A 23,707-nucleotide genomic window follows, 5' to 3' on the forward strand; every position below is an offset into this window, starting at 1 on the left:
TACACCTGTAAATTCTCACAACAACAGGGTCGTGAAATTTTAAGTCCTACAAATAAAAAAAATACTGTTTTGATACACTGTCTCTCATTCGGTTTTTCTTTTACAGTACAGTTGAAATGCGTTCTTGACAAACAGTTCGTAAGCACGGCAAGGAAACTGCAATAAACACACATTCAGACAGACTTATTTGTTCAGAATGCTGTTGCTGGAGTCTTCTCGCCTCATCTTTGGTGTGTCCAATCTGAGGGGACTAGGGCAAGAGGGTCAAGGGTCAAAGGTCAAACAAGAAACATAAGCAAGCCAAGTTCCAATTCTCTGTGCAAACCTCCTCTCCTTCAGTAGCAAATGAGAAATATTGGTGCATTCTGATTGGAGAAACTATTGTGCTCTGAATTCGAGAGCGCCACCTGTGGGCCTGATGGGCGGAGAGGGTGTATGATCAGAGGAATTGGTACAGAAACTTCCATTGGGTTACTGCAGTTTCTCAAATCTCCCGTCTTGGACAAATCTTTCACACAAACAGAATCCAAACACACACATGCTTACGTTTGCTTCAACAGCTACCAAATCCCACTGCACTCAAAAATAAGAGGGCACACATTTGCTCAGTTCCAAAAACTAGTGAGCTGCCTTGCTGTCTACTGCCTACATAGGCAGCAAATCTGCTTCATACAAATAGCACTCCCTCATGCGAAGCACATGGGAAATTCAACTCATAATTTATTTTTATTAGCTGGGTAAAAAAGTCAATTTTAAATCAGAAATGGAACTATTTTTTTTTATCATTAATAATAATTATATACAATTATAAGTCTATTTGTTTAATTTCTAATTTACTTTTTTCTTACTTTGTCCACCATCTTGAATGGATATTCCACATCAGGAGGGCACGATGCCTAATAATTCTGCCTACGTAGGCAGCATACTAGGTTTTGGAACAGAGCCCCTTTATATAAATGGTTACCCTGATTCAACCCTACACATGCTCCTTAGATATTAAACGTATGGTCTACATCTACATCATCCACGTCATCCAGAGCCCAGTGCCAGTCCTGAAGCTCCAAATCCAGAGGCCTGCAGATGGAGGAGAGAGCATTCATCCAAGCCTTCACCAATCTCCCTATAGATTGTCTAGTGGCACAGCCTGGAGATAGTTAAGTGAAGACAGACCTTGGCACCTTAGAGGTAGACGCTATAGAACACCATTTCACCTTAAAAGAAGCATGGGGCCACATCCATGTCTGCTGAATCTCCCTTAGTTGTATGTAAACAAATTCTACTTTTGAAGGCTGTACATTTGTTTGGTGTCAAATGAGCAATAATGCAATAAACGTGAAGAATTTCTCTGCTGAAAGAAAAAGAGCTCTAAGTTTGAACTAAACCAGATCTTATGGTGCATACCTTTAAATTAAGCACCACTAGTCACAAATAAAAACTTGCTTTGTTAGTGCCAAAGCGGTTGTCTTGCATCCCCACTTGACTACAACAGAGTATTCACACCAGCGCAACACTGTTCAAGCTTTACGTTTGAGACCTGGTTAGCCGACATTTGCAATGGCCATAACTGTAATTCTGCTATTCAAGTACTGCATTTTGAACCCTTAATGATCTTGAGTGATGGAGGTTTTGGCATTAAATTGCAATACATTCCATCCCATTTCCAAGTCAGCAATGTTCTTCCTCTCAGCTCGTGGTGAACTGGGGGTTGAACTGGTCTGGAGCACAAGGTCTGAGACCTTCCTCTTTCTTGTCCATGTGCTCTTTGTGGTATTTGATCTGGCATCTCTGGCATTCCAGAGCCAGAGGTGGTTTGAACATGTTCCACAGAGGTTTGGTACAGGCCTCGCAATTGGCAGGGAAGTGGTAGAATAAAGGGATAAACTCATGTCCCTTGTGGTGGATGAAGCCATATTTCTCTGCACGTGCTGTAGGTTCCTTTACGTTGTACACAAACCTGTGTATAATATAGAGTAGTACTCTAGTCTATAAATAGTGCCAAATACACCTAATATCTCTACAGCTTTTGCTGTTGAAACAAAACTGTGTGCTATTGACAATAGTGAGTTGGAATCAGACTTAAAGTTTAGTTCATCCCAAATCCTGTCATCATTTAGTCACCCTAATGTGTAACCCAAACCCATATGACTTTCATTCTTCTGTGAAACACAAAAAGGAGATATTTTGCTTGATGTCTAAGCTGCTCTTTTCCATGCAGTAAAAGCAGACAGTGACCAGGAGGTGTCAAGATCGAAAAAAGCACAAAAAGGCACCATAAACGTAGTCCATATGACTTATGCGCTTCAGTCTTCTGAAGCTATACAATTAGATTTGTTTGAGAAAAAGACCATGGTTATAATAGTTTTGTTTTTATTGCTATATTATATTAAATTTATCATTCTAGTTTAGTTTTCCTATTTATTTACCTGTTTGTCTGTTAGTATTAGTTTAGTTTAGTTTTCATTTTCTCTGTGTTTTCTAGTTTCAGTTTAGTTCGTTTTATTTTAGTTTTAGTATTTTATGGCAGCCAAAGCTAAAGCGTTTACTGGTATTATTTAAATATGTTTAAAGTCTTGCGTTGCCTCTATCTAGTGACATTTTCATTAATTAAGGTGAATTGTAAATGCTTCAAATGTTATAATATACTGTGAATCAAAAACTACAACTTGTATTTTATTTTAGTTCGTTTTGAAGTTATGAAGAAAGTATTTTAATTTCACTTTTTATTTTTATTTTGACTATGTTTTAGATAGTTTTTGTTAATGATTATAACACTGGTACAGACACGGGCATGTGATCGGCTAAGCACAAAAAAAGCACCAGTTATTAACATTAGTTAACATGAACTAACAATTAAATCTACTTCTACACATTTTTAAATCTTGGTAAATGTTAATATTAACATATATTACATTTTCTAAATATAACATTTGTATATGTTAACATTACTTGATGCATTAGGAACTAACATAAACAATTTTATATTTATTAACCAACATTAACAGAGATTAATAAATGTTGTAAAAAAAGATATTGTTCATTGTTAGTTCATCACACTTAAATCATTCAGCTAAAATGAATTATCAAGTGATTAACAAATAGAAACTTATTGTAAAGTGTTGCCATTAATTCTTGACAAACACACACTGAAGCCATTACTGATCAGCACAAAACCACTCAAATAGAGTGCAGAAGTTATTAAATCTATAGCCAACATTTGGGATGGGATCATTTTGACAAGCTTCATGATTTGGATTGAAATATTATAAACATTGGATGACCTCATATGATGCGCTGCTCAGTGTCTTCCCTCGCACATCCGCTGGATGGCGCCACTAGCTCGTGCATCGCTGACTGGAGCAGAAAATGCAGACTGTTTTAACGGCGGTTTAGTAGTCATTGATTACTAATCATGCACATGCAAATCACGGTTTCAATTTTAATTCAACCCATAGCGCTCCATTAACGTATATCATACCAAAACAGCATTTCACTGCAAATATCATGTCAGTAACGCTGGAATTGCCCCTTAACAATGGCAATTTTTAACCTGGTCAGCAAACCCTTTTAATATCCAACCATTTTATTTGTCTTGATGAATTAAAATAAACGTGTAAAATCGGGAGCTTCCGTCTAGCGCATTCTCAACTAAGTGTGTGCGTGACACAGAAGCAGCAGTGAAGTTTGAGTGAGTGAAGTAGTTCCGAAGGAAGGTTGAATGACACTTGTTTGGGTGAAAAATGCTTATCGTCAGGACTTTGCCGATAAGATATTAACCCCCATGAAATATTAATACCCCCCCATGAAAAAAATAAAAATGAGAATCACATCCCTGCAGACAACAATTAAAGTCATTCTTGAATTCAAATCCTGCCATAGCTCTCATCTCATTCGCACACGCATGCATTTAAAAGTATCACAATTGGGCGAGACACACGAAAACGGTGTCATCTGATGTCATTTAAGTCAGACCTATCATACTAGTCATTTGGACTACTTTTATGGTGCTTTTTTTCTTTTACTTTTTTGTAGCTTGACAGCCCCTAGTATCTGTCTGTTTTCACTGCATGGAAAAAAAACAGCATGAACATTCTGCTAAACTTTTCCTTTTGTGTTCCATGGAAGAGAAAAAAAGTCATACGACAAGAGGTGAGTAATTTAATTGGGTGAAATATCGCTTTAAGAAATGTGGTGGATCTGGTCACCAGCCATGAACTATAATGCCCTTTATATTAACCTCTTACTAAAGAGACAAACTAGTGGTGCACCAATCAGGAAATTTGAGGCCCTTTGCCACACTTTTGCAAGTTATATTGTGCTGTTATGTTTATGCCCCACACAGTAAAATTACGGTAACATTTTACAAAAAGGTTCCATTTGTTAACATTATTTAACAACATTACTGTAGTTAACAAGAACTAATGAACTTAAAGTTAGTTACAACACTATTAAACAATTATATTATACTATTACATATTTTCAGTCAATAGTTGTATTAATTAACATTAATGCACTATGAACTAATATGAACTAACAATAAACAATTGTAAACAATAAATAAAGGCTGTAAAAATACATTGTTCATTGTTCATGATACCTAATGCATTAACTAATGTTAAAGAAATGAAACTGTGGCAGGGCGGAGGGCGGGGCCGGGTCATGATTCCGCACACCCAGCCCCTAATTAGGCTGATTAAGCCCGAGAGGGATAAGGGCAACCAGAGACAGCAGTGCGAGAGAGAGAGAGTGAGTTACGGGCAGCTGCCCGGCATGTGTTTGTCTTTTTGTTTAAGTTAATCATTAAACTACTATTTATATTGTTAAGCCGGTTCTCGCCGCCTCCTTTCCCTTTAATCTTCGGAACAGAAACCTTTTTATAAAGTTACCAAAATTACATTAAAATTACATTCATTGTGAATTGCTAACATTTATTTGTTTTGAAACAGTTATGAAAAGTGCTGTTGTCAATATCAAAAGGTCATTTTGACATACTGGTAAGCAGTAAAAACCATGAGAGCATCACACACAGCAGAGATACGTTCAAAAATAAGAAATATATATCCATCACAAACTCTAAAACTGCTCCAGTGAGAAATCATTCAAATCTATGATTTGTTTACTGTCTTTGGCGTTTTGCTGTAACACAAATAACTCATTATTAAACAAATGCATGAAGACGCGGTGCTGTTATGGTTAAAATGTAAATGTGAATGTAAAACGCTGTGATTAGTGGTAATGTGACTCAGTAATTGAACTGAATACTTAAAACTCACCTGGGTTTGCTGGGGGCCATCTGTCGGCTGGGTCTCCTCATGGATTGACTGGCTTGTACTTTAACAGAAGCTCTGGGAGAGGAGCGGTGAGGGGCATCAGGTGCTGGAGGTTTTTTGGGGATCTTCTTCATGAGTCGACTAACCCACTTCTGCTGTTCCTCCTGAGACATGGCTAACAGCAGCAGATTTTTAGCCGTAGATATGTCATAGTTCACTGGGGATAGAGAAAGCAAGCACAGCAAAGTCCAAATTAGGGCTTGGCGGAATGACGGTATATACAGTGAAAAACATTTATATTGAATTCAACTGATGTGCTTTGTCACAACAGCTTCATCCAATCATAACTACTGTTTTATAATATTAGTTTGACTATTTTTCCTCGGTTTTAACTTGAGTGTTATATAATGTGAAGTGGTTTATTAATCAGCCAAACAGACAGTTATCAGCCAATGCAGATGTGTTCTCAAAATGCCCGAAATAATTAATTAGCCTGGCTGATATATTGATCTATTACTAATTACAAGTAGTAATTTTATTTATTTAATTTGCTAATTAATTAGGTAAGGTAGAAAGTAGGAAGAAATCCCCTCTTCTTACCCCTGCAGGGAGCAATGATCTCTTCTTTCTTGTCCATATGGTCTTTGTGGCACTTGATGTGGCATCGTCTGCACTCCAGAGCTGGAGGTGGTTTGAACATGTTCCACAGGGGTTTGGTACAGGCTTCACAGTTAGTGGGGAAGTGGTAGAGTGTGGGGATGAATTCATGACCCTTATGGCACATGTAGCTGGACTTGTCGCCAGGGAGAGGCTCTGGTTCTTGCTCTTTCTTGCTCTCGCCCTCATTCGCATACAAGATCTGGGAGAATAAATGACGAGAAATGAGAACCTTTAATAACAGACACTATCCTAATTAATTTAAAGCTCTAACGAATTGCCAAGTTGACAGTTTGTTACCATCAGCCACCACAGGAAGTAAATTATTGGTTAATGACGGGTTGTTGACTGTACCTGGAATATTCTGGGGATCTCTTTGGCGTCAGCACGATAAACGTCTGTCTGGGTTACCGAACGCACATGGAAAAGTTTACTGTGATGAGAATAGAATAGAAGAAAGGAGAAACATTTTTATCTAAAAGACAAAATAACATAAGAGAAAACCTGGTCTGGAACTCTGACAACAAAAAGCATGCATGATGGAGGGCAATTTATTTTCAAACGGGGACAAAAAACAAATGTATTGTGTATTTGTGTAAGAAATGGGTTTTAATGGTGCGTTCAAGTCCTCCTGGGAAGTTTGTGCTTACGAGGTCGTAAATTGTAAATATGATGTGATGTGCTTTCAAGTGATTTTAGTCAGAAAGAACGGATCTGTTTTGCAATTTCATATTTATCTTTTATCTTAAGAGCAAAACCACGCATTAGGTTGCATAATTAATGCTTTATCTATTGAATCAAACACATATAATGTTGGGAAATGTACAGTGCATTCAGAAAGTATTCAGACCCCTTCATTTTTTCACATTTTATGTTGCAGCCTTATGCTAAAATGCTTTAATTTATTTGTATTTTTTCATATCAATCTACACTCCACACCCCATAATGACCAGATTATTGATAACTCTGCAAATTTATAAAAAAGAAAAAACTGAAATGTCACATTGACAAGTATTCAGACCCTTTGCTATGACACCTGAAATTTAGCTCAGGTGCATCCCATTTCTCTGGATCATCTTTGAGATGTTTCTACACTTTGATACACTTTGACTCCACCTGTGGCAAATTCAATTGTTTGGACATGATTTGGAAAGGCACACACCGGTCTATATAAGTTCTCACTGCGGAAAATGCATATCAGAGCCAAAACTAAGCCATGAGGTCAGAGGAACTGCCTGCAGAGCTCAGAGACAGGATTGTGTTGAGACACAGATCTGGGGAAGGCTTAAAAAAATAAAAAAATTAATTGGCTACTTCGAAGGTTCCCAAGAAGAGCACAGTGGCCTCCATAATTCTTAAATGGAAAAAGTTTGGAACAACCAGGTCTCTTCCTAGAGCTGGCCCCCCTTCCTAACTGAGCAATCGGGGGAGAAGGGCCTTGGTAAGAGAGGTGACCTAGAACCCGATGGTCACTCTGGTTGAGCTCCAGAGATCATGTGTGGAGATGGGAGAAACTTGCAGAAGGACAACCATCACTGCAACACTCCACCGATCTGGGCTTTATGGCAGAGTGGCCAGACTGAAGCCTCTACTCAGTGCAAGACATAAGAAAGCCTGCTTGGAATTTGCAAAAAAGCACCTAAAGGACTCTCAGACTGTGAGAAACAAGATTCTCTGCTCTGATAAAACGAAGATTGAACTGTTTGGCCTCAATTCCAAGCATCATGTCTGGAGGAAACCAGGCACCACTCATCACCTGCACAACACCATCCCAACAGTGAAGCATGGTGGTGGTAGCATCATGCTGTGGGGGTGTGGGCAGAGGACTGGTCAGTGGCAGGGACTGGTCAGTGGCAGGGACTGGTCAGAGTTGAAGGAAAGCTGAACGCAGCAAAATACAGAGATATCCTTAATCCTCTGGTCCAGAGCGCTCAGGACCTCAGACTGGGCTAAAGATTCATCTTCCAACAGGACAATGATCCTAAACACACAGCCAAGACAACGCAAGAGTGGCTTATGGACAACTCTGTGAATGTCCTTTGAGTGGCCCATCCAGAGCCCGGACCAATCGAACATCTCTGGAGAGACCTAAAAATGGCTGTACACCGACGGTCCCCATCCAACCTGACAGAGCTTGAGAGGATCTGCAGAGAAGAATAGCAGAAAATCCCCAAATCCAGGTGTGCAATGTGTGTCGCATCATACCTTAAAAGACTTGAGGCTGCAATCGCTGCCAAAGGTGCTTCAACTAAGTAACGAGTTAAGGGACTGAATATGTTTTTTGCTTTGTCATTATGGGGTTTGGAGTGTAGATTGATGTGAAAAATAAAAATAAAAATAATTTTAAGCATTTTAGCATAAGGCTGCAACATAAAATCGCTACATAAACCAACTAAATGAGTCTTATTTTCATTGTTATTTTAAAGCTGTATCATTATGCTTCATTAACAGTACAAAAATGTACACAAACTAAACTGCACAGTTTCCCCACTCGTAATTTACGACATTCATGTGCGCTCAACTCGTAAACACGATCATTCCGACGTGACTTGAATGCACCATAATTGTGAAAATGACTCACTCTATGTCCAGCACCATGTAAGGATTGGAATGCTCTTTGTCCTGCTCGCTGTTGTAGAAGAGAATCTTCTTGCTGCTTACCACAACATACTAGAGCAGAGAAAAGAAGCAATAATTTGATTTCTGAAACATGCAATATGCAGGTATAATGGATGAATTACGTGTAGCTTTGCAACTCTAATGGCACTAGTGTTCGCAAATCCACTTGAGGTTTAGACCGGCTATTTAGTTTTTGTCATGTGGTTGCTGATATGATCTGCGAATATTAAAAATGAACAAGTAAATGTAGTTTCATTGCATTATATCCCCCCTTTCCTTACGTCAATGTATTGCTTCTTTTTTTTTTTTTATTATTAACAGCGCGTCATCACTGTATCCTTAGTGAACTACTTACAGTACATTACATTCATGTGGGGGGGGAGGGGGTAGTGTCTGCAAATACTATAAATGCAAAATGCCAATCTAAAGCGTACCTTTCTTTCCCATCCAAAGCGTTTGGTGTTGTTTCTCACAGGTAAAGACAGCCAACCCTCCAGCCTTGTCTCTGTACAAGAGAAAAAAAACACAGAGTAAGAAATGTATTATAAAACAGACAAGCTTTATACAAATACACCAGCTCATGAGAAAAGCCTGCAGTCCATGCACTGCACTCCATGCAGGTCACCTGTATGGTCAGGCTCTGAATTGAGGTGAAGGGTGAAAGGTCATTGAGAACTTCACCAAAACTGAGCAGGGAGAAAGGAGGGTGACATGGAAGGACATAGAGAAACAAAAGGATTTTGATAAAAGAATAAGGAGAAAAAATAAAAATGAAAGGAATATGTGTGACCAGTGTGGAAAAAATATCCTTAACAATCATGAAACCAAATCAAGATTCGACAAGAACGGAACACGGCACCTGGTAGTGACTCATCAGTGTCCATGTCTGGACCGCTGCTCATACTGGCCGAGTCGAGCGACTGGACGTTGAGTGAGTTCAACAGGCTGCGCAGTTGCTCAATATCACTGTCTTTACTATCCAGAGCCATCTGCAGCTCAATACGCACCAGCGACTCATCTGCTAGTTGCTGCAAGAGATAAACCAGAGTTAGAAACAAGCATTCTGGTTACGTGTCAACTCTGTGCAGTTCTTTATTAGACAATGTGTGCTGGTTTCACTTGAAGTACTATAGTACAGTGGATCTCAGCTGGTGCATGATTATAAGCTTGATTGTTTTTCCCTGCTGTTCATGACCCCATCAGATCAGACAGCAGGGAAAACATAATGCTAAAGAAGAAAATGCCTCCCTTTTTCCCATTTTTTCCCCAAGGCCATGCCCAATCAAACTCTATGGTGTTTTGCCGCTAATAAACCATGTGCAAAACTGCACAGTAAAAGAAAATATGACCAAAGCATATTAAATACAGGTTCATTTGCAACAAGTGAAATTGGATGGGGATAAGGGGACATCAAGCTGCAGAAAAACACCACAGAAGCATCATAAACATGATAAACATGGTTGCCAACCACAGTGTGCTTTGTGCTGCGAATTACTGGCTGCAGAGCATGAAACCTACGAAATTCCCTTTTGTACGATAACAATTAGGGTACTGTGCTCACTTGATATTCAACTAATGGTCTATTATGGTACACTTGATGTCTAATGTATAATCTTGGTTCTGAAGCCAAAGAAATTCCACTGGATCCACTGGAATTGTGATCATACCGCTTGCATGTCATTAATTTCTCTCTGGTATTTGATGATGGTGCTATTGAGTTTCTCCCTCTCTGAACGAAGCTCCAGCTGCAACTTCCTGTTCTCTTTCTCCTTCCTCCTCACGTCTGTATCATTTCCACGACGACTGCCGCCACCTCGGACCTCCTTCCGGTTCATAATCTCTGCCAGCTTGTTTACAGCCTGAATAAAACAGGAAAGACAGATTGGAAATTACCTACTAAAATTGACCAATAGAAAAAAGCACATTTTGAAAGAATTGCCAAATAGAAAAATGAATGTCAGTGACTTTGCGCTTGCCATAGTATGGTGTACCTGTGTTTTGAGAGTTCTCTCTGACTGCAGCTGTTTCTCGAGGGCAAGTTTCACTTGCGTTATGGATTGCTCTTCATTCTTCAGATTCTGCAGGTCTGAAAAGTGAAAAAAAATAATCAGTAATCACAGACATAATAAACCAAACTCACTTCACCATCACAGTGAAAGACGTTATTCAGTTAGAAACAGGAGTTTAAGCTAAAACAATTGACATTCATTGGGATTCAAAATGTCTGTGACCACATAAAAAAAAATATTGTGCTTCAAAATTTAATGGAAAAAAGTTCAGAATTGCGAAAAATGTAAAACAAAGAAACAGTATAAAGTTACATAGACAAAACAAGATGTTGCATTACTAAGTCACTAATCAAATAAGCAAATGTGTGACATTGACCACTCTTCATTTCATTGCTTCCACTGAAGCACACAAGATGCTCTTTGGAACATTCTCAAATCATGCTGGTATAAAAATTTATGTTAATTTTTCAATTCAACTTTTCACTGAAATTGTTATTTCAATTATATATTTTGTAAGGAAAAATTTAAATGGAAAAGAATGCAAAACATATGCATTTTCACTAGTGGTCTCAAGATATTTGGTATTATGCCATTGGCGTAAGATCTGTAAAACTCACAGTCTTGTGTCTCCTTCAGCTTGTTGTTGAGTTCTTCCTTCTCATTGGCCAGGTTTGCCACATCATTCGTCAATGTGCGATTAGCTTCCTCTAACTGTACAAGAGACAGGACAACTCAGTCTTAAAAGCATCAAGTTCTCATCTAAGTTCATTCCAATACACTAGGACTGGGTAATGATAAAGATTTCCCAGTTTGATTCGATTCTGATTCACAAGATCTCAATTCAACTCGATTCCGATTCGATATAGATTCATATGGGTATTATTTCGATTACAATGTCCATTTTGCTCACATATAAATGAAATTCTTTCTCAACTAATGCTGTTAATTTTAAAGGGACCCTCTAACCTTCTGGGTAACCTTCTAGGTACAATTCTATTCTATTTTGCTAATTATTATATTGATCACATTTTAGCTTTTGAAAAATGTTTAAATTCAGTGTATTCCATAAATAAATGTCTTGAAATTACATATTTTATATTGCATATTGCAATATATATATATATATATATATATATATATATATATATATATATATATATATATATATATTTGTTACATGTTTATTGTTTACATGCATCATTTGTGCTATACAATTATTTACATCAATATGTAGAATTAGGGACGCACAGATGCCGATTTATCTCTACTGATCCCTGAACTCTCTGTATCGGCCGATACCAATACTGATCCGATACCAGTGTTGTTTGTTTCTTAATCAGTTTAAATATGACTTTTATTCATATGTGTGGCCTATAAGGAAATACATTCTTTTATTCAGTCCTTTTTAACTTTAAACCCCTCAGGCTTTTATTTTGACGGTTTGAAACTATTGAGCATCTACATCTGAGATGTTGTTCATGTAGAGCGCTAGCATATTGCATGCTGCTCTGAGAGCTGAAAATAGAAGTGCATCATCACATACCCAACACTTGCTATGTGTGTGTCAACAGAGCAGCGCGCATTCACTGAAATGCACAGTGCATGTAGGCTACATATTTACATATTACATGCAGCCTTTTGCATTTTACAAAACCATTGAATGTCTTCAAGAGACTTTAAATATAATTCATGTGATACAGACTACTTTAATGGTGCTTTTATTGTTCTTTTATGTCATTTTGGGAGTTTGACAGTAACGACCATGACTAACACAGTATCGGATTTGGATCGGGCTTTCCAGACCAATACCGGATCCGGTTAAAAACGTCAGTACCGGAGCCAATATGATACATCTTTAAGACTACCGGCATCAGCCAGTGAGCGCTTTTAAACAAGAGAGGATGTGTTTCTTCAGCCATGTGTGATTAGAATTAAATGTTCCTTTTTTTTTCCTCCAACAACTGACTGTAAAGAACAAAAAAGTTATTCAAACAGACATTATTAAATGACATATGGATTGCATGCATCTCATCTTTGAACACACAACGTGCAGTGAAAGGATCATGGTGCTAAACTTTTTCACTGAATTTCCAATTTCTTGGAAAGATCAATTAAAGAATCGATATCGAAGATCTCGATACATCGAAAAGCTATATTTTTACCCAATCCTACAATACACTATCTAAATGTGGTCTCTGCAACATCGACTGATAGGTGGTGCTAGAAGTAGAGTGTATCTCACTGAGGTGATGGTGGTATCTTTCTCAGCGAGCTCCTGCCTGTGTCTGGCCATCATCTCTTTGATCTCCAGCTCCTTCATGATCTTCTCCTTCTCCAGGTCGGAATACTGCTCCTCCGCAATGGAGCGCGCCAGCTGCTCAGAGTCAGCTTTCGTTACTGTGATCTCCAACTGAGCCGCAAGAGAATCCCTGAGAAAAGAGAAAAAAATGAATTCACAGAAAACAACATAAAAAAAAAATCAATAACATTGACTTTTTCACCATTTAAATTCCCTTACATTACCATAAGCATGGCCAAACATCTCACCTCTCCTCCTGTAGCTCCTGTAGACTCTGCTGCATGTCTTTATAGAGTTTATTCTTCTCTTCACACTCTTCCTTCAGCTCCCTCACCTGTGTCTTATACAGTGTCTGGAGAGAGAGAGAAACAGAGAGAGAGAGTCTCTTAAGATCTTAAAAGTGCTTTTGTTCAGTTACAGGAGTGTAAGTTTAGAGCTCTTACAGAGAAATACTGCTCTGCCTCAAACTGATCCTGCAGTTCTTTCATCTGTCCATCAGAGTCCTGACGCTCCCTACACAAATGCAAGATGATGGAAAACTATGAAGTGTTTATTCATCATTCAATTTACAAACAATTTCAATATTTTTGATAAAAGGAATAGGGATAGTTCTCACGTGCAAACTGAAGATCCATATTTGCATATGTGGTAATGAAAGTTACATAAATTGCATATGCATGTGCACATGTTGCATACTTGCGCAGTTCCACGTTCTGTTTCTCCAGGCTCCGTTTGATGTCCAGCAGATGGTTGATCTCTTGTTTGAGTTGTTTCTCTGATGTCCGCAGAGCACTGAGCTGCTGGTTCTGCACCTTCAGGTCATTCTGAGTCAAACTGCGTTTCTGAACCTCCTGCTCGATCTTCAGAGTCAGATTCTTAACCTACAGCAGGGAAAACGTGTGTGTGTGTGTGTGTGTGTGTGTGTGTGTGTGTGTGTGTGAGAGAGAGAGAGAGATTGTGTAAGTAAAGAACAAACATTAAACAGTGTTCTACATGTACGCATGATGCACACCTCCTCAGTGAGTCTCTCCTTGTGTCGTCGCAGTTCGTCGAGTTTCTGCAGTGACTGTTTATAGTCGCAGTCCAGCATGGAGCTCTTCTTCTCCAGTTCTAACACTCTGTTTTCCACATGCAGCTTAGAGGAACGTTCCTCCTGTAGCTTCTGTTCCAGCTCTACACAAACAAAGACAGGGTTCCAAATTACCATTCACTAAGCACCAAATGTGAGACAAAATTGGCTCACCATTTGGTCAGAAAGTTGTTTACAAATACTAAACATATACTAAAATGCTGGAAATTCTCAAATGTCCCTTAATGTATAACTTTTATACCCTTCACAGCCTCAGACTTGGCTCCTTCGATGGATTCGCTGATCTTGTTCTTGTCGGCAAGTCGAGCTTTTGTTGCCTTGTGTGCCGCCTCCTCCTGCTCCAAACCCTGCTGCAACACCTTCAGCTTATAGGTCATGTCAATTTCTTTATTGCTCTTCTCCTATTAGACGCACACAAAGAGGGAGAGGAACATTAGAATGGGGGGTGGACTTTAAATGAAATTATTAACGATTAATGTGCCCTGAGAGGAACATGTTTGAATTTGAAGACGTACAGGCAGCCGACGTATGGCCGTAATTACGTCTGGAATGTCTCTACAATAAAGGGAGTGACAGTGTGTGTTTGTTTACCTTCTCCAGGTCTGTGAGTTTCTCCTGAAGTTGCCTCTTCTCTGTCTCTGCTTTAGACAGGGCCTGTCTCACCTGTCTCACTTCCTCCTCCAAACCAGAGATCCGTGCTACGAACAGAAAATGAAATGTGAAAATATTGTTATGTTTTAACTTTGAATCCTTGAATTCATAGTACAGGTCTGAAGAGTTACTGGCTCTTTGGAGTCATTTGTTCGTGAATCGGCCAACACTAGTCACACTTTTCAGTGCAGCCAGTGAAGACAAGGCAAAATAAAGATGTTGTGTCTTAGCATTGTTTGGTATCCACTGTTTTGATCTCATCACATTCAATAAAGGCCACAAGCTCACAACTTGTATGTCAGATATGATGTCATTTGCTGTGGCGTAGAATCTTTAGCCATGCAGAAAGCACTGCTTAGGCATACAGAGATGTTCATCCTAGTCTTACCCTGCAGATCAGAGATGGTCTCAGAGCCCTGTGTCTGCTCTCGTTTCTCTGTGTCCAGTGCAGCCTGCAGACTGATGTTCTCTCTCTCCAGCGTGAGCTTGCTGTTCTCCAGCATGCAGTATTTATCCTGCAGTTCCCTCACGTGAGCCTCCATCTGCTGCAGCTGTTTGGAGCTCTCCGTCTGAGATTTACGCAGACGTGTGGCCGCGTCAGACTCTGCTCGCAGCAAAGCGTTCGCCTCATCCAGCTGCCAGAAAGAGAAACACAGGTTGTAACCAGCACTGTGAAGGATCAGAGGTTTGATACCAGGCACAGCAATCCATGAACTTAAGATTCACATGCTACATCACTCTGTTGAAGTAAATGAGTTTTGCATTTAACCAATATTACATTTTAGCCTGTGAATTAAAAATAACAACAGATTACTGCAGTCAAATATCTCCAATTCAGTTTGAAGGATTTTATAGAGATGCGTTATTTTCTTTAAAAATCTTGTTGCACAGAGTGCTCTCTGTTGCAATGGATGTAGCTTTTTACTAAATAACATAAAACAGGCCCTCCCTCCCTTTTACCTCAGTTTTAACACCAATTTACACCTAGGAAGCCATGGTGATTTATGTATCGCATGAAATCCCTGGGTGTGAAAAGGTTTAAACGCTAATAAATCCAATCCATAAAACGGATTTCTTCAAACAAATGGATAAACATGACCAGATGCTCTTGAATAAACTCTGCCTGACATTCTCTGATGGCCAGAATGACTGAGAAAAGTCCCAGTATGTGATGTCACATTCCACACACAAACCTGTTTCTGCAGGTGGATGTTTTTCTCGTTGGAGATGTGCGAGTTCTGGTTTTTCTTCTTCATTTCATCCAGCTGATCTCTCAGACTGTTCACTTCATTCTCGAGGCAGCGTTTGCGGTCAGCTTCGCTCTCGGCTCTGCGGTGGCTCTCCACGCTCTTGTGCTGCAGCAGGGCTTTCTCTCTCTCCAGCTGTCTAAGAGACGTTTCCAATGCTTTTCTGCCATTTATCTACAAGCACATATGCAAATACATACTTTAAAATTGACAGTTCCAACTCTGATTAGACGAGCCATGTGTGAAGCAGATAATAATACAATACATAATAATACTTTGCTCCATTTGCTGAACAATACTGCTATAGAGTAGAGCTTTTCACACAACTAACTACACTTTTCAGAGACTTTTTGCAAATCTTTTCTTTTTTTTTAACTGGCTTTTAAGTAGAGGTTGACCAATGTATCGGTTTTACCGATTAATCGACGCGATAGTTGCTTTTTGGAACTATCGGTTATGGGCAAAAACCCAAGATAGTTGCAGATTTTATTTAATTTTTATTCTTCCATGTTGCTCTATGGCCAAAACAGTCTTGTTTATAATTAATAGTCCCGCATTATGCACCAAATCGTAATTTTTTTTCTGGTTAATATTGGGATTTTGGTTGCACAACAAACATGCATCTAGGACTGTACTCATTTTAGACTCTGGTATCCTTTATGTCTGCGCCAGTAATAGTAAGGAAAGACTTTTTTTTTCATTCAATAAATCTATAAGCTGATTAATTGGTAGAATAAATGGTTTTCCACCAACTTAGTTATCGTATCAGCAAAATCTACTATCGGTCGATCTCTACTTTTAAGGGGATTTATGAGGTAAGTTCCTTTCAAGTTCACACAGGTTTGTCACGTTAACTAATGTCAACCAGAAAGTGTCAAAATACTTTTCTTATCTTCTTGTTTTTTCATTTCAAATCTAACAAACTTCACTGTATAAAATGTTTTGCTTAAAAAGTTGTGTCTGTGCTATCTTTCTTTAAAATAAATGCCACTTTTTTATATTTGGTTATCTAATACAATGACACTCTTAATTAAATTTTTAAGCCTGTTGGGTCACTGAATATTCCCAAACACAAAGTTGCTGAAAACTCCCAGAGGTGAAACACCCACCTCTTCATCGAGCTCTTTGGTAATCTTGTCCAGGCGGTTGAAGTTGCTTCTGTATTTTTGCTCTATTTCATCTTTGGCCTGCATTTCATTATTGAGCTGCTCTTCCAGACAGTGAAGTTTCTTCTGGAGCTGAGCGGAAAACAGCACAGAGTGATTTAATATTTACTATCCCCACTTGAATAATAATATCCCAACTGAAGAGTCCCATAGCTTCAATTGAAACGTTCATTTTTTGAGACAGCGGATCTTCGTCACTCAAACTATGAATCTCTTAAATCAAACATTATGTAATAATGTATAAAAAAAAGACAAATTGTGTGATATGGTGTATTAAGCAGAGACAAAGAGAGCATGAACACTTACGGCTAAATAGTCCTGTGGGAAAACAAGAAAGAAAAGAAAAGTTACAATGTAGAATTTAATAAATGTTAAAAAGCACTTATCAGTTAATTTCTAAAAAAGCTTCAGGTGTTTTCAGAGTCTGATATGAAGTCTTTAACCAGTCAACTGAGGGACTACTATATACAGTAGTATAATCTAAAAGTTAACTTCATGAAATCAAGTCTCTTAAGCATAAACTTTAGTATAAACCAGATATTTGTATTTGTGTCATACCTCTCTCTTGCTGGATGCGGGGTGATCATTTTTCATTGCTAAACTGTTAACAGCATTCAACAACCTGCAACAAACATGTGTCAGATGATCTATGACAAAACACACAGGATGAATACAACACTACCATATAGCAGCGCATTTCCTGATTTTCTCTTATGGGATCAATAAAGGTAAATCCATCCATTCATCATCTTTTCATTTTGCGTTAAAAGAGTTGAGGGGAGGGATGCAGAATTCTCTTACTGGTCTTCTTTAAAGTAGGTGAAGCCCACAAAGGGCAGCTGATTGCCGACGAAGGCTTTAGGTGTCGGAAAGGTCTCCACTTCTCCTTTATCATCTTCTATCTCATCGAAATTACTGGTGTCAATGTCACTGCTCAGCTCTGGAACCACAGGAGCAGCAGCTTGAGAGAGAATGGAAATACAGAAAGATTTATGATATACTGTGTGCATATATAACAGCAGAGTTAAAAGGCACTGACCAGAGAGATGAGGTTCTCATTGTTCAGAAATGTTAACATCCTGTTGAGCTCTCTTGGGTTTCATAACCAGTTGTGCAACACTGGGAATTAGGGGTGTGTTTTTTACTCACTCTCTCTAATGGTGCTGAAGGTCCACTGGTCATTTTTGAAGAAAGGATGTCTTTTAATTTCTTCTACGCCACTACGGCCCAGGCGAACCTCTCTATGAAATACACACACCCACAGACACAAATACACACTGTAAAACTGGTGTGAACTCTGAAGAGATGATTCTGAGAACTTTAGTGAAAGTAGAAAAGTGTTTTTTTTACGTCAATCCACACTCCATCGTAGTAACACAATGGCACGTAACAAAACGAACCGTGACTGGATGTTTACATGTCTCAGATGCTTCATATGCAAGCAGGCGATTCTCAGCGCCCTCAAGAAACAAACTGGCCAAACAGGAAAATGTATCGGCCGATGCGATTATTAAAAAATTCCATTTATTGGCCTCTGCGATATATCGGTCGACCACTACTCCATACCCCATAATGGCAAAGCAAAAACTAGATTTTTGATAACTGCAAATGTATTAGAAATAAAAAACAGAAATATTACATTGACATAAGTATTCAGACCCTTAACTCAGTACTTAGTTGAAGCACCTTTGGCAGCAATTATAGCCTCAAGTCTTTTTGGATATGATGCAACAAGCTTTGCACACCTGGATTTGGAGATTTTCTGCCATTTTTCTCTGCAGATCCTCTCATGCTCTCTCAGGTTGGATGGTGACCATCAGTGGACAGCCATTTTCAGGTCTGTCCAGAGATGTTCGATTGGGTTCAAGTCCGGGCTCTTGCTGGGCCACTCAAGGACATTCACAGAGTTGTCCCTAAGCCACTCTTGCATTGTCTTGGCTGTGTGTTTAGGGTCATTGTCCTGTTGGAAGGTGAACCTTCAGCCCAGTCTGAAGTCCTGAGCACCAGTGCCTAATTTCCTCCAGATATGATGCTTGGAATTGTGGCCAAACGGTTCAATCTTTGTTTCATCAGTCCAGAGAATCTTGTTTCTCACAGTCTGTGTGTCCTTTAGGTGCTTTTTTGACAATTCCAAGCGGGCTTTCATGTGTCTTGCACTGACGAGAGGCTTCCGTCTGGCCACTCTGCCATAAACCCCAGATCACTGGAGTGTTGCAGGGATGGTTGTTCTTCTGCAAGTTTCTCCCATCTCCACATATGATCTCTGGAGCTCAACCAGATTGACCATCAGGTTCTTGGTCACCTCTCTTACCAAGGCCCTTCTCCCCCGATTGCTCAGTTTGGCCGGGCGGCCAGCTCTATGAAGAGTCCTGGTTCTTCCAAACTTTTTCCATTTAAGAATCATGGAGGCCCATGTGCTCTTGGGAACCTTCAATGCAGCCGAAATTTTCTGTGCCTTGACACAATCCTGTCTCTGAGCTCTGCAGGCAGTTCCTTTGACCTCATGGCTTGGTTTTGGCTCTGATATGCATTTTCAGCCTTTCCAAATCATGTCCAATCCATTATATTTGCCACAAGTGGACTCCAGTCAAAGTGTAGAAACATCTCAAAGATGATCCAGAGAAATGGGATGCACCTGAGCTCATTTTCAAGTTTCATAACAAAGGGTCTGAATACATATGTCAAAGTGATATTTCAGATTTTTCTTTTTAATAAATTTGCGAAGTTATCAAAAATCTGTTTTTTTTTTCTTTGTCATTATGGAGTACAGAGTGTAGATTGATGTGGGGAAAAGAAATAATGTAAAGCATTTTAGTATAAGGCTGCAACATGACAAAATGAAGGGGTCTAAATACTATGAATGTACAAATATATATATATATACACACACACACACACACACACAATCAGTCAAAAGTTTTGAAACACTTGACTGAAATGTTTCTCATGATCTTAAAAATCTTTTGATCTGCTTAAAATTTTGAAATTAGTTTTGTAGACAAAAATATAATTGTGCCACCATATTAATTTATTTCATTATAAAACTAAAATGTAATAAAAATAAAAACATTTTTTTTTTTTTTTTTAAATTGATGACTTGGACCAAATAATAAAGAAAAGCAGCCAATAAATGCCCAATATAGATGGGAACTCCTTCAATACTGTTCAAAAAGCATCCCAGGGTGATACCTCAAGCAGTTGGTTGAGAAAATGTAAAGAGTACATGTCTGCAAATTCCAGGTAAAGGGTGACTACTTGGAAGATGCTAAAATATAACACAGTTTTTATTTATTTTGGATTTTGTTTAGTCACAACATAATTCCCATAGTTCCATTTATGTTATTCCATAGTTTTGATGACTTTACTATTATTCTAAAATGTGAAGAAAAAAAAATTATAATAAAGAATGAGTACGTTTCAAAACTTTTGACCAGTAGTGTGTGTGTATATATATATATATATATATATATATATATATATATATATATATATATATACATACATACATACATACACACACACAGTATATACAGTTGCAATCAAAATTATTCAACCCCCCTGGCCTGCAATACATTCTGGTGACATGAATTAAAACACATCAACTAAAACCTCAGTAAACAGTCAGTAAGTTTTGAATACACATTTGAGTGATTTTGAGAACAAAGAGTTCAGTTTACACAAATTTTAAAATAAAAAATAAAAAACTAATTCTCTCTACAAATGTCATGTCAAAAATATTCAACCCCCAAAGTCAATCATTTGTGGAGCATCCTTTATCCTTAATAACAGCAAATAAATGTTTCAGGTGTGTTCTCAGGCTTCGGATACCTCTCTATTAGAAGTTTTACGCATTTCTCATGAGCAAAAGCTTCCAGCTCATTGACATTCTTTGATTTCTGTGCTGCCACTGCTTCCTTGAAATCCCAACAAAGGTTTGCAATGAGATTTTAATGATGGACTGAAAGGGCCATTTAAGGACATTCCACCACCTTTCCCTGAACCAGATTTTAGACAACTTGGATGTATCGTTGGTGTTATTGTCTTGCTGGAAAATCCAGTGATCACCGAGCTTCAATTTACACACTGAAGGCATCACATTTTTCATGCCAAAATGGCCTGATACCTGAAAGAATCCACGGCGCCAGTCACATAGTCAGGATATCCGCAAAACACCCCCATAACAGGACTGACCCACCTCCATGCTTGGAGGTCCATATTTAAAAAAAATTATGAATGGTGCTGCCAACTTTGTCTGTTGGAAATTGAAGTGCCTTGGAAATGTACTTTTAGCCATGACCTTTCTTGTGTAATGAAATAATCTCCTCTATTAGCTTTTGAGACAGCTTATTTTTAATTGCATTTTTTGCATAGAAATACATTTTTGCTTACAATGCTAAACTTAAATTTTAAAACTTAAATAAGTGCCATTGCAGATTGATGACTTAATTTTGATTTAAAACAATTGCTTGTGTAGTCTTACATATTTAAGAAACAGCTACATACAATAGGGGTTGAATAATTATGACATGGCTGTATTTAAAAAAATATCCTGCTATTTAGAAATATTAGGTTATATATTCACACTATGACTTTGAATGTGTCACTCAACTGATATAGATGTAAAGTTGAAAAATTCTGGGTCATCAGAAAAGCTTAGCATTGTAAATTCTTACTGTCTTGGGGTGGTTGAATAATTTCGATTGCAACTGTATATGTGTGTGTGTATATATACATACATATATATATATATATATATATATATATATATATATATATACACACACACACACACACACACACACACACACACACACACACACACACACACACAGGGTTCGTACAGATGCTTCAAATTCAAGGACTTTCAAGGACTTCAAGCACATTTTTATTTGTATGCTTGAGATGTCATTAAAAGTAATTTAAATAAAAATATTTTAACCATTCAGTTAATTTATTTTTATAAAACACCACTTATTACAAGTACAACAATGAGCATCTTTAACTACATATTCTCACACTAACAATTCTTGGTTTATTCATGATGAAATTGATGTGCAATTGTAGTGTGCTCCCTTAAAACTCACTTCGCTTTCCAACAAAAGTGAATAACTTGGTCCGTAAACAGTAGTCCATATGACTCATGTGCTGTGTTCCATGTTTTCTAAAGTCACACAACAGATTTATGTGAGGAACTGACCAAAATTGCAAATGGGTCATTCTCAAAAAATGTTGACTTTACATTTTGTAATATGTTGACATTCATTTTTATTCATAAAGGACAATTTGGATGTTGTTCTTTCTTTTATTATTATTTGTTACATGAACGAAGCAAGTCAACACTAACGAGGGTTAAATAGGTTATAACACCACATTTTGAGGGTTCAATGGGGTACAACACCAAATATTTTTTGGGTGAAAATATTAGTTAAAATGTGAATAACATGCTAGAAAAAAATCACTATATGCATATTTAAGCAGCCTCTGAACTTGAAATTATTTTCTACAACTTTTGTATTTAATTTTTTTTAAAACAAGAAAATGTCAAAGGTTTATTTGAAATGATTAAAACCAATAACATGAAATCAAGAGACAAACATTCTTTTTAAATTATTAAAATTATTAATAATAATTTTGTTTTGCATTTTTGCACACTTGTTCGGCTTTGCACTAATGCTTTTATTAAAAATAAGTATAAAATAAATACAAAAATAACTTTACATGTCATAGAAGTGGTGTACCAGATGAAGGGAACAAGGATTTTTTTCAGGCAATTAACAATTTCAAATATATTTTCAAAAAATTTGCAAAACAGAGTCAAGCCATTTCATATCATTTAAGGTTAGGTTATACAATTATATATTAAAAAATTATTTATTTTTCGCTATTTGAAAGCTTTTTCATGACTAAAAACGTCAAGGGACATGTTTGTCAACATATTTTGATATTGACCCAAATGTTGTCAGAAATAACCTATTTTGTGAGACACAAAGCTTTCTTTACAGAAGGGGGCACTAGACAGCTCTCAAAACTGAATCCTCCATTGATCTGCATTCAAATCATTCAAAATATTTTACATCTCATATAATTTTTTCACTCTAGAGAGTAAATTGTAATTAAAACTGATAGTTGCAAGGATTCATACTTGTTAAATCCACAACAGCAGTATCTATAAAATATATATTTTTCAAATCCTCCAGTAACACTTGATTGTGATTGGCCCATTCTGAACAGCGCTGCGAAAAGTAACAGGTGCCACGTGACAGCGCAGTCTACGCGCTGCCAGCTTCAGCAGTGGTCTAGTGGTCTGTCGTCGTGTTTTCCCGAAAATAAATAAATACATTTAATTTATTAAATGATTTAAGCAACGTATTTTAAGATTTTCTATAATTCAAGAACTTTTTAAGCACCTCTTGGTAAAAATACCAACACCTCTTGGTAAAAATACCAACTTTTTAAGCACCTCTTGCTATTTTCAAGGGTTTTCCAGGACTTCAATTTGAAAAAGCCACATTCAAGTACTTCAAGCACCTTGTACGAACCATATATATATATATACTGTGTATACAGTTGTGCTCAAAAATTTGCATACCCTTGGAGAATTGGTAATATGTGTACCATTTTTTAAAGAAAACATGAGTGAGCAGGCAAAACACATTTCTTTTATTTCTTATAGGATTCATATTCAACTGTAGGTTATAACAG

At 37.8% G+C, this 23,707-nt stretch overlaps 1 protein-coding gene across 2 annotated transcripts in view; it reads right to left on the bottom strand.

Annotated features, from left to right (window-relative positions):
• The window catches only part of LOC127413975 (rho-associated protein kinase 2-like), an 84,315-nt gene that overhangs the window by 1,218 nt on the left and 59,390 nt on the right, over window positions 1-23,707 (bottom strand). The window contains exons 8-31 of one of the 2 annotated variants that reach the window (XM_051651578.1): window positions 18,155-18,246; window positions 17,807-17,966; window positions 17,564-17,627; window positions 17,312-17,323; window positions 16,949-17,077; window positions 15,786-16,013; window positions 14,981-15,227; window positions 14,533-14,639; window positions 14,183-14,342; window positions 13,864-14,024; window positions 13,548-13,732; window positions 13,295-13,364; window positions 13,100-13,203; window positions 12,795-12,981; window positions 11,170-11,263; window positions 10,535-10,629; window positions 10,211-10,402; window positions 9,403-9,571; window positions 8,978-9,048; window positions 8,506-8,594; window positions 6,279-6,357; window positions 5,868-6,126; window positions 5,271-5,484; window positions 1-3,351 (exon numbers count right to left, since the gene is read on the bottom strand). The exon at window positions 1-3,351 is cut by the window's left edge and continues 1,218 nt beyond it. In XM_051651578.1, the coding sequence (XP_051507538.1) occupies window positions 3,333-3,351; window positions 5,271-5,484; window positions 5,868-6,126; window positions 6,279-6,357; window positions 8,506-8,594; window positions 8,978-9,048; window positions 9,403-9,571; window positions 10,211-10,402; window positions 10,535-10,629; window positions 11,170-11,263; window positions 12,795-12,981; window positions 13,100-13,203; window positions 13,295-13,364; window positions 13,548-13,732; window positions 13,864-14,024; window positions 14,183-14,342; window positions 14,533-14,639; window positions 14,981-15,227; window positions 15,786-16,013; window positions 16,949-17,077; window positions 17,312-17,323; window positions 17,564-17,627; window positions 17,807-17,966; window positions 18,155-18,246 (3,187 nt within the window). In that variant the 3' untranslated portion in view covers window positions 1-3,332. The remainder of the gene's footprint in view (window positions 3,352-5,270; window positions 5,485-5,867; window positions 6,127-6,278; window positions 6,358-8,505; window positions 8,595-8,977; window positions 9,049-9,402; window positions 9,572-10,210; window positions 10,403-10,534; window positions 10,630-11,169; window positions 11,264-12,794; window positions 12,982-13,099; window positions 13,204-13,294; window positions 13,365-13,547; window positions 13,733-13,863; window positions 14,025-14,182; window positions 14,343-14,532; window positions 14,640-14,980; window positions 15,228-15,785; window positions 16,014-16,948; window positions 17,078-17,311; window positions 17,324-17,563; window positions 17,628-17,806; window positions 17,967-18,154; window positions 18,247-23,707) is intronic. The other variant, XM_051651579.1, reaches the window with a different exon arrangement.

The sequence above is a fragment of the Myxocyprinus asiaticus genome, chromosome 23 (assembly GCF_019703515.2).
Source record: "Myxocyprinus asiaticus isolate MX2 ecotype Aquarium Trade chromosome 23, UBuf_Myxa_2, whole genome shotgun sequence".
In the NCBI taxonomy this organism is placed as follows: domain Eukaryota; kingdom Metazoa; phylum Chordata; class Actinopteri; order Cypriniformes; family Catostomidae; genus Myxocyprinus; species Myxocyprinus asiaticus.